At 35.7% G+C, this 17,202-nt stretch overlaps 1 protein-coding gene across 10 annotated transcripts in view; it reads right to left on the minus strand.

The window, feature by feature from the left end:
* The window catches only part of snap91a (synaptosome associated protein 91a), a 77,823-nt gene that overhangs the window by 29,103 nt on the left and 31,518 nt on the right, over positions 1-17,202 (minus strand). For 8 of the 10 annotated variants that reach the window (XM_041251209.1, XM_041251210.1, XM_041251208.1 and 5 more), the window contains exons 1-11: positions 15,941-15,993; positions 14,342-14,444; positions 11,262-11,355; positions 9,951-10,062; positions 9,143-9,249; positions 8,058-8,099; positions 2,936-3,006; positions 1,625-1,630; positions 1,271-1,286; positions 916-1,019; positions 490-584 (exon numbers count right to left, since the gene is read on the minus strand). In XM_041251209.1, coding sequence (XP_041107143.1) covers positions 490-584; positions 916-1,019; positions 1,271-1,286; positions 1,625-1,630; positions 2,936-3,006; positions 8,058-8,099; positions 9,143-9,249; positions 9,951-10,062; positions 11,262-11,355; positions 14,342-14,436 — 742 coding nt within the window. In that variant the 5' untranslated portion in view covers positions 14,437-14,444; positions 15,941-15,993. Of the gene's footprint in view, positions 1-489; positions 585-915; positions 1,020-1,270; positions 1,287-1,624; positions 1,631-2,935; positions 3,007-8,057; positions 8,100-9,142; positions 9,250-9,950; positions 10,063-11,261; positions 11,356-14,341; positions 14,445-15,940; positions 15,994-17,202 lie in introns of those variants that run through there. The other 2 variants (XM_041251205.1, XM_041251211.1) reach the window with 2 other exon arrangements.

The following is a 17,202-nucleotide window of genomic DNA, read 5'->3' on the forward strand; positions in this document are numbered from 1 at the left end:
ACAGGGACTTCATTAATTTATAATACACATAATAGAAACTGTCTGGACCCACTGTTTCTGTACTACCAAAGGCTAAGAAGATGTTTTGAGAAGCCTTGTTTATTACACCTTTTAACACACCTCATAACAATCCTGTATTATATAATCACCAAATATGTTACTGCAACAAAACGGGGTGCTAATAGATATACAACTACACAATAACATTTCTCATAGAGATCTTGGACAGTCCTGTATATTACATAACACAGTGTATAATGATGTCCGTAAGTTTGTGATCACAGGCACCTGACAGCAATTCAGTTTGCCAGAAGGTCGCCTCTCGGAACGAGTCACTTTTCTTGCGTCAGTCTGACACTCAACAAACAGAGCAAGTCTCAGTTAGAAGAAGGTCTATTTTTCAGCAGTCACTGGCCAGTTAACAGCTAATAAACGCTACAGTGCTGCTAGCAGAAGTGTTCATTATGAGGTATCCAGAGCAGTTGTTACCTCCCCATGCGCTCGAAGCTGCAGGAGCTGCTGTCGCACCAGCTGGCTGTGCTGAAGAGAAGTCAGGCTGCAGATCCAGAAGGTTGCTGGATGCACTTAAGACAGAAAAAAAGGGGGGCTGTTCTTTCAACTGGTCGACACCTTTATATAGACCGAAATTCTATTTCTTAAGCATTTCAACAAAATGAGTGGGTGTGTCCCTTAAAGTTTACCAGGGATTTGCCTTTACCATAGTTTACCATGGTGTGCCATGTTTTTAAATATGCTTTATCGTACCTCTCTGGGCTTTACTATGCTTTATCATGCTTTTACTATGCTGTATTACACTTTGCAATGCTTTTACCATTTTACCATGCCCTTAACATAAAACTGAAGTTCCCTATATCTGAATTCACACTGTGCGTGTGTTGAATGATGTGTACTCACTTTGAAGCTGCAGCTGAAGATGGAGATGAAAACAGGTCCACCACTTGAGCTCCATCGCTGGACTTTGCCGGAGTGGAGGTGGGGGATGTGGTCGTTGGAGATCCCTGCAACGTGATTGTAGAATGTCTGATGCTTTCTACACTTCACCACAGACAAATCCACCCTTCCTAATGATCATATAAATTTTTTTTTTTTGTTTTGGTGATACCTTTTGTATATAACACATACCAGCTTTAGAGGTGGAAACTGAGGTAAAGAATGGACCTAGCTAGCATGTATTTTATTAACAGTTTCATTATACAAACCATTCTCAAAATGAAGTGAGAAAAATTACAAAAAAACCACATGCACATACCTTCACAGGAGATGACCTAAAAACAAATGAATTGTAGTTATTATTTTATGATATAATTATCAAACAGATAGATAATTAATTAAATAAATAAACTAATTAATTAATTAATTAATTAACTAATATGAATACTGTCATATTGGCATGGTCTTTAACAGTACACTGTCCAATAAATACAATTAATTAATTAATATAAATACTGTCATATTGATTGGTCTTTAACAGTACACTGTCCAATAAATACAATTAATTAATTAATATATATACTGTCATATTGGCATGGTCTTTAACGGTACACTGCCCAATTGCGTGTGTTATAAATAACACAGTACTGTATCTTGCTCACTTTATACTTACTCTTCACTTTGATTCCATTGAAGCAGCAAAAAAAGAAACAAGTTTATTTAGTGTTTCTATTTAAGACAACAAACTGTTATGCAGCAACATACTTCCCCAACCTCAGCTGTAAATACAGGTTCTGATTCAGTATCAAGAAAAAGTAATCACCGTGACCTTCATCAACAGTGTGTCCATTTAAAAAACACTCCAGTTTATAAAATACATATTATTATTATTATTATTATTATTATTATTATTATTATTATTATTATTATTATTATTGTCTATAGCTAAGGTTTTAAGATACCATTCAAACATCATTACTCTAGACTCACAATGAAGACACTGAGAAAGAACATAGATTTCTATTTGTATTACTATATTCTGGATTCTGACAATATTCTAGGCACATCCGAAAGAGACAGCAATGATCCGCTTTCCCATAGGGGGTTTCATATTCCTCTGCCCACTGCAAACATATTGGAAATGGCCTATTTGGAGCAGTCTGTTCTTTTGAATTTACACTTCATCTCTTTTGAACGCCTGTTAAGCCAGGTCTTGTACAGAGTGTGCATTAACTCGTTAACAGAAGCAGGAATAATCCTGACATCCAAATAAAAACAGCACCTCATTAAGAAGACCTGCTGTTCATTGTGCGCTTGCTCGCAATGCTGCGGTAACCCTCAACACCTATTATTAATGCCTCTGAGTACACTGCTCCAATGGGGTGTACACGCTATGCCTATATTAAAGGCCTGGCATAGTAGACTGTGAAAAACAGCACGCAGCACTAGTTGTATTAAGTTCATGTTTTATAGCCACCTCAGTAGAAGACAGGATTTAAATCCATCTGTGCTGTACTTCTCATGTGGATTTGAACTGGAGTATTCAGGACTAATATGTAAATGTGCTTGGAATAAAATCAGCAGAACTGCCTGGCCTGCCTGCTAGCCACACCCTTTTTATACTTTTATATTACAGTTTTAATTACACATGAGCAAATACATGTTTTTCCCCTTTTCAACTCATACTCACATTAATAACAGTAATGATTTCAGTTCAACACGTATTTATTTAATGGCAACTCTGTTCCTGTAATAAAGGGCTTGTGTATATGACCCCTATACATACAATGTACATTAAATAAACCCTGTTATACATCAATTTTATATTCAAAAGAATTAAAAGATTGCCCTATCTCAAACAACAGTATTAATTCAACCACCCTTCCCCAATGATAGGAGACTGACCTGAAAGCAGTTATGACTATGACAAACCCGCTTTAAATGCAAGATTGGTTAACTGTAAAATGAAGAAATGGGAACTTACTTGCTTCCTGGCTTTTTGCCTTCCAGTGTATTCAAGTGTTGTTCCAAGGTCTCAAGAAGACTGCTAGGGGCCTAGAAAAAAACAAAAAACAAATGGTTAACAATAATCGTACACCAACAAGCATAGAAAAGTCTGAAAATCAAAACAGAACAGCATCAAAGAAAACCAGCTCAACCTTCTGCCTCACTAGCCCAATTCATTCAACTTGTATCTGGAAAGATAGCATATTGTGAAAATATAATTTCACACAATTAACACTGAAATGACATTTTCACGGTGAAGACTTACTGGAGATGTGTGTATTTTGTGTGTGTGTGTGTGTGTGTGTGTGTGTGGATTCATAAGAAAAAAAAAAATGCCTACATTCTTTCAGTTAATTGAATTGGACCCTTCTTCTCCTAAAACGCTTTATAACATTACCCTACCTGTTTTATTAGATTAATGATATTCTCATAAGTGTTTTTTGCTGTAGACATCTTTAATTTTCCTAATTTTATTTTTTAGTTTAAGTCAAGTTTTTCCTTCCATAGTGATCCAAGTTCACTTCCTGTGTAACAGGTAATAGGGCCCCACCTGAGCCTTACACTTAGGCTACTACTGTACCTATAGCGTCAGGCACAGGATGGTCCTACTAAAACAAGTATTTCAGAATTTTAAAAGGCAGGATAAATGGGCTTCTACAGCTTCTAAAAAGATCAACAGAAATGCAATAACGGACTTTTGGGAATATTCTTATGCTAAAGAGTGGAAAGAAAACATTTGAATGAAGTGCTGGTTATGAAAAAAGGAGCAAAACACAGGGCATGCCCATGCTTGCTTTAAAGAACTCCATCTAATGTACACAGCACCGCACTGTCAAAGATGCAATCTCATGCTATTCGTGCACAACAGGGCACCGCAAGCTTGTTATCTGTCAAATTGAATAGGTTCAAATAGTAGCAGATTATTTATTTGTCTCATTTCATCCAAGTGGATATTACTGAACATGGAATATGGAATCCCTTGGCATAAGGCTGAGCTGAATGTATAAAACTGGACTGCAGAGAAAAGGCAACAGCCATAAAACACCCAGAGTAGTAATAGCAAACGTTATTCACCATCTCTTAACGGTAGTTCTCAAGCCTTTATCGATCACTAACAATCCAAGTTTTTGTTGCAAGCAGGTACTAATAAAATAACAAATTATTTTCAAATTGGTATTATGGTCTTATTTGATGCATACCATTGCCAATCTCAATGCGATGAATAGGTTTTGCTTGCAAACCATGGAGTTTTAGTGGACACCGATGACTGAAGTTGGGAACAACTGGATTAAAACACTTTTTTTGATTCAATAGCTAAACAAGAGCATTGGCATTCACTGGATACTATGAGAAAAGAGCAAAAGTGTAGCACAGCACACCAAGGGTGGTGTAAAGCGCCTCCTTGTAACCCACAGAGGTTCATCAAGGACAGAACAGAAAGAATGTGCTACTGGTGAGCAGTCAAAATAGAGTATATTCTGATCCCCTTGTGATTTCAGACATGTATGCCTCTAGTATTTATTGATTTGCCATTGTGGGGAAATCGCTGTACTGTACAAGAATTCACCCATCCTGGAAAATATACTGTCCATTGCATGTGCCCTGAATGATTTAAAGAAATCACTGTGGTGCTCCTCCAAATAGTTAAAAAGAGGTAAGGTCACAACTAAAGCTATAACAGAGCATGGTTTATAATCAAGACCATGGCAGGAGCATTTGACTCCCAGTCAGGTACTGTAGTGGCAAGTAGGTTTCAGGGCTGTGAAAGTGTATCCTGTTATCTAAAATGGGGATGTTAACAAACTGGGCTACAAGAACTTTCTACTGATAAGGTGGAGTACACAGAAGCCTCAATTATGGAGGAATGGAGGAAACAGACTGCAACAATTTACATACGAGTAAAAATGCATGACAGAGGAAAATAAAATACAAGCCATGGTCAGAGTCAAATCCCTAAGCAGAAAGAAAAACAGCACCTTGTTTTGGATAAAAAATAAAATCAGTTATCTGAACTATTGTATTCTTGTTGTTTAGAGTTTAACAGCAACTCTGAGGCCTCAACAGGGCTCTCAAGCATGTCTTCTCTCTAAATCCAGCTGGTGCACCATTAATCAGAGGATGCGAGAAAAAACACATTTGTTCTATGTGTTATATTTTATAGTGATGTATTTAGTACTGTTGCAGGGGTGTAGGTTAATGGTTACAATCTGGTGTGCCAGCTGAACTTAAGAAGTTTTAAAAAGTCGCCACAGTGTGATGGCTGAAACAGAAACTGATATAAAAAGTGATTCTTAACAAAAAGAATACATAAGTTAAGATAGCTCCTACTCGTACTACGTTTCATATAGGGAGAAAATTTGAGCTGGTCAAGGTAAGACCCAGATACGACCACACCAACAGTATAAGAAAGTTATCAAAACAAGCAATCACACTACCCATGACCCACCACTGCAGATTTATTGAGGGAATACAATAGGAGTACTGAAATCATGGCCTTGTGTGATCTTAGCTGGTGTGATCTTATCAGGGTTTCCTTAACAGCCAGGTCAGAAAAAAAAGTATCCTAGCATGCCTTTGTATTCCTTTGCATTGCATAGAGGTTTGAACAATTCTAGGTTTTATTATCAGCCTAATTAGGCCAGAGCTTAAAAGGCCAAACCAAGAAAGAAATACCAAACTCAGCTCACTTGAATGTATCAAATTGTGATGCCGTGGAGGTCATATTTTCGTACTTGTTGTAGCAAACTAACAAGCATTACAGATATTTATCCCATTACATTAAGGTCTGGTGAATAACTGACAGAGTCAAACAGGATTACCGGATCATCAATGTTACAGTCTTTAAAGGCAGAGTTTTCACTGTCAGTGTCAGATTCTTTAATATCGATAATGATCCCTGGGTGCAATACCTGTGGTGTGCATGTTAATAAAAAAAAAAATAAAAAAAAACAAGCAAGCAATGACTATGGGAGAAAAAAAGAGCATGCTTTATTAATGATACACAGAGATTTGGACAAAATATTGGAAGCACAATATCTGCAATACTGTATGTAGCACACTTGTGAACGGCTGTAGAGGGCTATTAAGTTCTAACCACTGAGTTAGATCAAATTTTAAGAGGTGGAGGGAACAGAGCTCTGAAACCTAACACTGTACAATCAATAATTTATCACACATGCAAACGGAGTAGTGTGATCATATTATTTTCTTTAAAGGGCTGCTTTGTCATCTGCATTTTCCTAAAATGTAACAGTTTTACATGTGTAACATTATTATGTGTAGTCTTTATTGCTGTTTCTGCAAAGACCATTATTTGCCATGCTGTCTACTAACTATTCCCCATAGAAAAAGGAAATCAGCCTTTTACAGAATACACTTATTTGTGCATATGCATGACAAAAACGATAATCATGCAGAACATACAAAATAGGATAATACACAGGTAAGAAATAAAATATTAGGAAAATGTAGATGTAAGGTACCCCTTTAAGAAAATTGCACCACAGCACACATTTCATTTAAATAGATTATATGCAACACAATCAGAACATATAATGTCCTCAGAATTTACTTTTTCTGCAACCTGTAATTTTTTTTTTTTTTGCTCAATACTCACCAAAATCACCCAGAAAAAGAAAAAAAAAAAAATCCAGTAAAATTTATTTTTGGTTATGCGATTACATTGTAAGTTCGTCCTTTTCCTTTTAATGGTGATAGCTTCTTGCCCCTATTTCCTTAAGCAAACAGAAAACTGGAAACATGCACCTCTGGCATTCCCTATATTTAGCATCTGCTTTAGGTTGTGATGAAGCAAATGATCCTGCTTGTAGTAATACACATTAGTGCATGCTTTAGTGCAAAACATCAGAATGCTCAATCTGCAAGGATTATAAAACCAACGGCATCAATAGAGCTTCCGCAATATTAAACTCTATTCGTTAACTCAAACTTGAGTCTAAAAGGAGATCCCAAAAAGTATGAATGACTGTTGAAACACGTAATATAGTAGTAGAGGGACATTACTAAAATATGATATTGTTGTAAGTGTTCATTTTTAATATTACGGACACCCTATGCTCATATTTCAGTGGACCCCGATTTTCTTCTTAAAAACAGTAAGAAATCGTAGGTTAAGATCAAAGTCCACTAAAAACAGAATGTGGTGATGATATTCTGATTCTGAATTCCACCTGGCTGTTTCTGGGGCTTTATATGCACTACTCACACTCTCAATCTTTGGAATCAATCTGCATCTCTGCAAGTGAGAAGAGAAGGGGTATTTTGTCTGTCAATAGCTATAATAGCTCAACACTTGGATTGTGATCTGAATGGTAGCACGAAATCTTCTGTCACCTCACACACATGCCCCAGCTGTGTATGTAAAGATGATGGGTTACAAATTCTCAAACCTGACATCTGGGATTTAGAAATCTTGCAAGGAAGGAGAAAAAAAAAAAAATATATATATATATATATATATATATATATATATATATATATATATATATATATATATATATCATATATTGATGATAATACTAAGGCTTTTACAATAGCTAAGAGTTTTCTATTAGCGAACCAGGGAGAGAAAGTGACCTTACTTTGAATGAAAATCGTTAGTTTCGACAAAAAATGGAACCTTTAACGCCTATATGGATACAGTGCCTGTTTTACAAGTACAATGCTAAAATTGCATTGCTTGAAAAGGCAAAAAATCCATTGCTTTTCACACAACGTGAGAATGCAGCTAGATGTTTGGATTAAAAATTACCCGTAGCACAGGAAGTGAATGGGTACCTGGAAGTTACAGACAGCACTGTATTTGAAATACCTGCATATTGCAAAAATAAAAATAAAAAACAAGCAATGAAAAAACTAAAACTTTTAAGCACAGGAAAAAGCCAGTGATAACATTGCTAGTGCTGATATCATGAAAAAAAATGCATTTTAAAGCCTGGATTAGCACCTTTTTTCCAGCTCACAGACATATGCTACCATGTTGGATGCGCGGTCAGTACTGTGCACCTGTGTAGGCACAGGACAGGACTGCTCATGTGTAAATATATTATGCCAGCATGCAAAGAAAAATCAAGACTTACATAAGTGAGATCAGGAATATCACCTTTATCGATCCCTACTTGCTGCATGGGGAGGAAACAGAGAAAGAAGGTGGTTAAGGGATTTCACAAAAAATCTTTGAAAACAGAATTTGTTCACTGACTAAATTGGGATATCTCAATACAACCAAATGGGGACTATTTTCATGATCTAAACGGTGGCTGGATTTTTTTATTCCAGGCGTGAGTCATAAGCGCTCTTGTTACCAAGTAAGAGGTTTACGAGTTTGTGTGAGACGGTACCTACTGCAGATCAGCCGCTGTTTAGATCATTAAAGTATTCCATGAAAAAAGGTGGAACCTATGTGCTATCAGTATCAAGTGGATATTTAACAGCAAAGTATTGAGGGACTTCAAGGATTCAGGGGCTGCACTGTTCCACAGATCTGTGAAAAGGCCTTAGAATTCCTCAGGACCCTATAATGTGCACATTCATCACAAGCAGTGGAGTAAAATGACAAGCCCCTTTTAATACGTTCAAGAGCAGCAAGCCTAAACATGTCTGTTTTAAAGCCAAGTCCGCTTACAAGGTCTCCTATATTTCACAGGAACGATATATAAATATTTTGTACTTTAGAAACCACACTGGCAGGATTCAGCTTGACAGGAAATGACAGTCACTATTGGCAATGGAAAATAACCTTGGTTTACATACGATTTTATCACTATGGGTTGCTACAGCAGCACTGGCAGAAAGTACAGATGAAGACAAAAGGGTTTAACCTACACTAAACCTTTACAGTTGTATACCACAAAGGAGGGTATTGTCAAATCCTGAACTAAAAATGTGAATTGCATGTGTTGCATAATTACTTCACTTAACACAGAAGCAATGTAACTGTAAATGTAATATGAAATACAAACACTTTACTTCTGAAAATGAAAAAAAAAGTTAAGCAAATGTACTCAAAAGTTTTGAAAATAACCCCCTAGCGTCCAATTACTTAAACTTCTTAGCTGTGAAAAGTCATAACAATGAATATAAACATATATGATAAACTAATGTGCAGTAATAAACTTTCCTATTAACTCAGTATGTGATATATTTAATTTAAATAAAAACTCACCTCCGCAACTTTGAGAAATTCTGAGACGCTTGTCATTCTTGTGAGAAACCTCTTGTAAATTTCAAGTGCTTCCTTACATTGGCCCTTTTTCATTTCAAAAAATTTCTCTGTAAAGATAAAACAATGTATAATCGCACAGGGCATGCTGCTTCTTCTACATGCATTAGTGTGAGGTTGTTGAGATAATGGGGATAATAAACAAGACGTAATTAAATATTACAAGAATGTAGATTGCATAAACGTAGTAACTGCAGCTGCTGTGTTTTCAAATTTTGGTGTATAAAGGAGGCCGCTTTCTTAAACATGACACACATTTAAAACTTACCAGGCACATCAACTTTGAATAAATTCACAAAAGGAATTACGTAACTAAACGTAACCACCAGAGCACTGAATACAATTAAAATAATGTTTTTACTGCTTAAACCTCAACCGCAAGCTCCAGAATCTGTCCTTTACGTCTCTTGCTGTTATCAAGGGGAAAAGAGAGTTCAAGCAAGAAATACTGCCAGAGAAAACTACTAATCTAACTAATCAGTAGTGTCTACAGTTTTGTTCACCTGCTTAGAAAATGGCCATAAAGGAATACAAGATAAGAAAAGGATGTTGCTTGACATCAGTGTTACATTTACAGCTTTCTTGAAAAACAAAAAGGAAATAGGCAGGAAATTAAAAAAAAAGTAATTTAAAAAATACAAACTATATATATATACATACATATATATATATATATATATATATATATATATATATATATATATATATATATATATATATATATATATATATATATTTAGTAAAGACTTGCCTAGTAAGTTAATGATCCCGTCATTATAACAAGCAAAGAGCTTAATAAGATCCTTAAAAAGGAGTAGAAAGCCAGCATTTATTATGCCGTTGGTCAGCTCATTGGGATGGACCTGTTGTACAAGAAGACAGAAAATAATCAGTCATTTCAAGTGTTATCAATGCTAATTATGATTTTGAAGACGTTGAAAAAGACTTCCAGACGAAACGTGTCACTGAATGTAACTTTTTTTTAAACTTTTCTACATTTAGCACTGCCGAGTGTTTAATAATTATGGATATTTTTCTCAGTCTGTCACATAAATGACTAATGCAGCAGCTTAGTTAATAAAAAAATAAATAAATAAAAAAATTACATTAGCACATTAAGTGGTGCATGCCGAAGAAGGCAGCGTTACTACACTATTTCTTTGGCTGGGAAATTAACCAGATATGCAGAGTTGCATGAAGTCTATTACACACTGGTGGGTGTGAGGGTGAGTTACTGTTCTCACTAATAGCCTTGCAAGGTGACACCAACCACTACCCATTTTCTTCATGTTTAAAGTAACATATCCCACTTAATTAATAGTTAAAGAACGACGGCCATCTTAGGAACCGATTTAATCAAAAAATGCAGTGATGCTTACTTATCCATATTATAGTCCTGTTTTATGGGATGCTATACAACAAGTATTAGGACAGATGAATACATTCAGGGAATACGACTGGGAACATTTATTTTACCCCACACAGACCTGTGATTATTAAATGTCTTGGTATCCCTAAACAGATAATAATCCCCTCTTGAATTACATCGGTACCCCTAAATACTATTGCAGATCGACTGTGAGATACACGTGTTTTTTCTTGTCACCCCAAAAAAAATTTTCTGCAATGGGGCTGCCAAGACTGGTACAACTCTAAATGCATAAGAAAGGAGTCTAGTGGGGTAAAAAGGGCAAATAATGCCTCACACTCCCAAGTTGTTCTGCATTTATTTATCTGGCCCGATATCCGTTGTTTGCATTTTTTGATCAATATTGCTCATTAATGTTGTAGATGTCATGATTATGGAACAGATTTAAACAATGCACTGAAGTATTTTAATCTGTTATTGAAGATGTAACACTTTCTGGGCTTGTATTGTAAACTACCCAATTACACTGCAACATATCCTGTTAAAACACAGCATCTACAAGGTTGGGTCATTTAACAGCATATGCCAAGCAACACCCTGAGGCATGCAGATTTCGGGTGCCTCTTGAAAACAAGCTGGCACATTTGAAGAAACATCTGTGTTGTTTATTGCCATATTTTAATATGTACTTACATCAAATTCCAGTAGTGCATCAATTTGTCCCTGTAAAATTGGCATGCCTTTTAATAGCTTTTCAGGATTCATGGTTCTCATAACACCCTCAGCACTGAAACACAATGGAGGCAGAAAAGGTAATCGTTTAGTAAGACATCAAACAGGTATCAATCAATCTAAAAGCTGAAACACATTCTGGGTCCTCTTTTCAGAAGTTATTTTCACAGTATTTTCGTATGGTATTTTACAGTTTTACTGCACTTTTCCCATGGCTATACTCTGCATTTACCACAGTTCACTCATTTAAACATTAATACAGCTTACCATACCTATCTCTTCTTTACAATGCATATCTGTGCTTTACCATGTTTAAATTGTGCTTTATTACACTTTGCTATGCTTTTACTATGGCAAACTTTTACAAGGGTTATTTTTCCACGTTAATAATAAAAAAAGAGAAAACAACAACTGGAGAGGGCATAAATTACCAGGATTAAAGTAGTTTGGTTTTAGATTGGTAAAACAAAACAAAAAACAGTGCCATTAAGTCAGCTGAAAATCTTTGCTATCACAGACAGCATTACCGCGGTGCAATGCAGTCAATTCTTGATATCAGGAATCATGCTGTAGCAAAAAAAAAAAAAAAAAAAAAAAAAAGCTTTCTGTGACAATATTGTACTCCACACATCCTAGGAGTCTGATTTTCTTTCCTTTGAAAGAATATTCACTGACAGATTTAGCAAATTGTTTTCTTTAGATAATGTGCGAGGTTTCAGCTGACAATTACTGCCTGATTAGTCCATTTAACATCCACATCAAGGAGTTGAGACCTGGAACTGATGAGAACGATACACAAGAGGCTGCTTTATGAACTAGCTGACATTCCAACAGACCACTTCCTGTCTGTGTGTTTTCCACAGGCCCAATGGGCAGGAGATTATGTGATTATACTGGTTTATATATAGTAATCTAGAGACTGAAAATGTAAAGAGTATTGGTACTAGAATAGCTTAATGTAATCAAAGAATAAACAAGTGAGAATGTCAAGCAGTCCCATTGCAATAACAAAATATATCAATTGGGTTATGAGAGATTAATTTTGAGAAGTCTGTTTGGCAGACAGCCTACACACGAGGGTGAAAACCAGTAAAAATATCCATGATGCAGAAAAGGAAACCTCAACGAAAATAACGGAACAAGAGACATCCCACGTGGAGTGGTGATGACTGTTCAAACAGTGGAGACGTTGAGGTCTATTTTTATGACCTTAAGTGTCACCGCAACATTTTTAAATCAGATTTTTCTCAAACCTCTTTTTTATGTATAGTAATGCTAATAACTGAGTCTATTAACCCCATCTGAAGAGCGAAAAAATGGCAAAATTTAAATCCTGTTTAGATCATCTACCTGCTAAATTAAAACGTTTAATTCAGAGCGGCTACAGGGCACCATAAGAATTCTAATCAGCAGCATAAGATTGTTACTGTAAGGTTATTACATTTTTCAAAGTGTCCTCTAGCAGCAGATCAATCATTAGCCAAATACAAGTCTGCAAGCTGCAGGTCTCTGCTGTAATATCAGCACACCTCACTCTAGACTCAGGGTATAAAGCTGTCTGATCTCATCACACATGCATTACAAAGGGGTACATTCAATAATGTGTATAACAGATGGAAGATCTAAAGACAAATGTCATCCAAATTATAATATATAATATATAATATTTGTACAATATTAAAAAATATTTTATAATTTTATTTTATTTCTCCAACAAATCTCCCTCAACAGATTTGTAATGCATGACCTGTCATCTTTTACAGTCTATTTAACAGGTTCCATTGCAATCTCCACAATGGCTCATATATAAAACGGAAATTGCCAAAAGACAAAATGAGAATAAAATATACATTGACAAATCAGCAATCAAAGGATATTGTATTTCAGACGTGCAGGCATTTAAAAACAATATATATTTTATTGAGACTAGTTTTAACAAAAGATGAAAAAACAAATGATTCTGTAAATCAGTGGTACTCACCTTAGCAAATACAAACTTTAATATAATAAGGTTAACTTTATAAATTAACACTAGAATGACCGAGGCGGTCATTCTGACCGTTTTTGGAATTTAAATATAAATTGTGCGTTCGTTTAAGATACAGATATATTTCTTAAATATATGTACTAATTACCCTGACAAAAAATCACGTAGCTGCAAAAATAAGCGAGATAAAATACTGTCATACCTATTCAGACCAGGAGCGGTCAAATTGACCGATACATATGAAATATATTATAACAATGAAATGTTGCAGTATTATTTGTATTTATCAGTCAGGACTTGTGCCATGTATTGAAGTTGGATTATATCAGTCTGCATTCCTCAAGTGGGTGGTTTCTGACATTTCTATTGTTTCAATAAGCCTCCTGATAGCCCATCAATCAGCCTTGACAGCTCACGGAGCCAGGCTGTCTGCCAGCACTCTGGTTATTGTCACTCGTTTTTCTAAGAAATTCACTGTTACCCCAATACACTTTGAAAACGGATCACGGAAGATGCATGACAGCAAAGCAGTGTTTGGAATTACTGCAAATTTTACCAAACAACGATTCTGACGCAGCAGAGACAGACAATGACTGAAGTTTTTTTCTTCCATTTCTATGTTCACTAGTTTGTTCCGAGGCTGTTTATGTTTGCTAACATTTCTGTGTGCCTTTTAGTGAGAAGTCGCTTTCCTTCAGTCAGAATCAGAGTGTAGTATAAAGCATCTTTTTCTGTGGATGGGAGATTTTTCAGGTGGCCGATTTATAGGTGTTTACAGTAACTCCCTCTGCTGTTAGACCTGAAGACTGAGAGCAGAGAGCCTTGGTTGCCGAAGTAGTTTCAATGTTGGAAACATGGGTTTCTGATTGGCTGTGGAAGGCTCTGAAGGGCTCTCTAGCCATTTAAAATATTTATGTGACCAATTTGTACCAAACGTCAACAAAATTCACAGCTTTAAGCGATATTTCATCATAACTGAACACAAGCAACATGTGTTCAATCTGAGCTCAATACACATTTCCAGAAACCCAAAACTTGCTTTGTGTTGGCTTACCCCTTTTTTACTCTGCCGAAGTCAAATGCCATCTGTCGGTAAGCAAAAGCCTTTTCATTCATGTATCTGCTGTAGCGTCTGATGAATGTTGACATATCATAACCTAAAAAGAAACACAGCACATGAGAATAGGACTGTTGTGTGCTTCTTTGAGCAGCCCTACATTTTTAATTACATTAACATCATCATCTAAAATGGACTAAAACCTGGACAACCACACATGCACACAGTCTGATCTCTCGGTAAAATAAGTTGTAAAAGTCACAGAAATACATTTACAGCTCATGTGCCATTAATGTATGCAGGACAGTGGTAAAGACTGTAGCACAATGTGAGTAGTGCCTGTGACATGATATTGTCTGCAGAATAAATAGAATATACCCCATCATTGTTCACAGAATACTGTACACTGCAATTATTCCACAGATAAAGATGACGAATAGCAAAATTGTCTATCTTCATGGGTAAGGCTGTATTTTCACAGATTTCATGATTCCTGTGAAAATTCCCACTTCTGAAAGAATAGTGTGAATATACAGTTATTTTTTTATCACGTAAAAATAAATGCAGCAAACATCTGTCTTATTAACGCACTACCTGTTACACCCCATTTAGGAACATGGCAGGCAGCTTAGCTTGCTTCCGGTAAATGATTGAACACACTGCATAGAGCTGCATGACTTCTATAAAATGTCTTCAACAAAAAAAGACACCGGCTGCATCAAAGATCGGAAATATTTCTGCTACAGCTCGCTCTGTCCAGTGCAAGAAGAGGACATTTCGCCTGTCTGTTATTCTTACATTTACTGATATTTTTATTTTGTTTGATAATTCATTGATGGTGAAAATAGAATGTCTTTAAAAGGTGGACATAAAAAAACAAAATATTCTACAATTTAGCATTTACTGTTTTTCAGGTAAGCATTTAAATATTTTGGAACATTTATTGTTTAATAATTGTGGAGAAAACAATTTTGAGTATGACAATCCATTTTTTCTGCTTTAACAAATATTATGTTTAATCGTGAAATACCTATTTTTAGATAAAAAATATAAAATGCCGTAAAATAAGCCATGTTTTACCGTGAAAAAAATACAGCTTTACTCATGAGTGAAACAACTAGAGCACTCCACGAACATTCAACAGCACTGTACTGTACACTCTATAGAAAAGAAAGTTCAACCTAAATTTAACAATTCAGAGAATAACTTTACAAAGATCAACCGCCTCATCTGCCTATCAACCTATCAACATTGCAATTCACCTGGTCATTCTGTTGTTGGATTAAAATGAACAGGACATAGATTTCAAAATCAGATTGAAAAGATATTCACTCAGCAGCACTGAACAAGTTATCTCTCAACACTTGCACAGTATAATGCGTTGTTTTCTGCATATATTGTGAATCTGTAGTGAAAATCATAAACTAAAAACTAAGAACGAATCCAAATAAACCGAAAAGAGTTTACTGATCCTTTAGTTGCTGTTAGTATACTATGCTGTCCCTGGCTTAAGTGGTTCAAACAATGATGCTACCTGATGATTTTTCATATCTAACTAATAGCAGCTAATAATAAAGTATTATTGATTAGTCTTACCATGAGAACCAGTTTTGTCCAAAAAATTGCTGAGGTTAAATAGTGTGTTACTAGTGGGACCTGATGCCCAACGTACGGCTCCTAAGCCAGACTGATTTCGAAAGCTACAGGTTTTTATTTCTATTTCCATGTCTCATTGGATCCTGTTCCAACACAATGTTTCACACATAGGGCTTTCATTATTTAAGCTTTTAATTCAGAAAGTGGACAACCCAGTTCCTCCTCTTCATTCCTTAAACACCTTCTTAACAGACATAGACAGGCTGACCGGCCTTCTCACAGACCTAACACTTTTGATGTTTTTATTACTCACACCTAATTCCCACTTGGTCACTTGTGAAAATCTAGTACAGCAAACCTTAGTTGAAAAACAGGCTGTGGTATAGTAAAACTACAAACGTTTCTACACCTTGCATGTAAATCAAGCTAGCAACATTTGCTACTGATTGTGATGAAATCAGGAACCTATTTGCAAAAGAATGGCAATTTAAAAAGTCTAGTGGACGCTGGTCACTGAAATAGTTAAATAATGTACAGTACTATTCATCTGGTCTCTCATTGTGAACTGGGGGAAAGGAGAGCAATTGTAAATACAATGAGCCAGTTTGGCAGACTTGTTCACAAGCACACACCCTGTTATTTCTTCAGATTTTTTTGGCGCCACTTCCTCTGAGAGTACGTTCACTTAAAAGCCAGCAAAGCTTCAGAAACCTTAGCACTCAAGTTCTTAGAAAGAAGCAGAAGAATGTTGAAGAGGGTCATAAAGGGAAAACAGGAAACTGTATCTGCACACCTACTGTAAAACCCCATAAATACAAACAGCATAAGTTACGGTAAGTATAAAGAACAAAGGTACATGTGTTAAGCAGAAGCTGTGCACGAAATACTGTATATATTTCAATGGATTATTGTTTATTTCATTTTACAGAATTAAAACCCTTTTTATTATCTTACACACTTGTTCAGCTGTTTCCTAAATGACAGCACACTACACATATGTTCATGTTACTCATAGTACACTTTTTAGATGCCCTTTATAGTTACAATTTGAATGCTAGACATCTGCTTATTGAGCACTTTTAACCCCATTTGAAATTTACCTACAGCCTAATGTTGTACCTGAGAGTTCGTATCATTGCTGACACGCATTTGATGCCAAAAAATAAAAAGATTGAAACAACAATAATTTGAATAATGCTGTATCCCAACAGAGAGTCAATTAAAAAATGACAAGAAGACATAAATTTAGGTCTGCATCTCTT

This window comes from Polyodon spathula, chromosome 5 (assembly GCF_017654505.1).
Source record: "Polyodon spathula isolate WHYD16114869_AA chromosome 5, ASM1765450v1, whole genome shotgun sequence".
Taxonomy (NCBI): Eukaryota; Metazoa; Chordata; class Actinopteri; order Acipenseriformes; family Polyodontidae; genus Polyodon; species Polyodon spathula.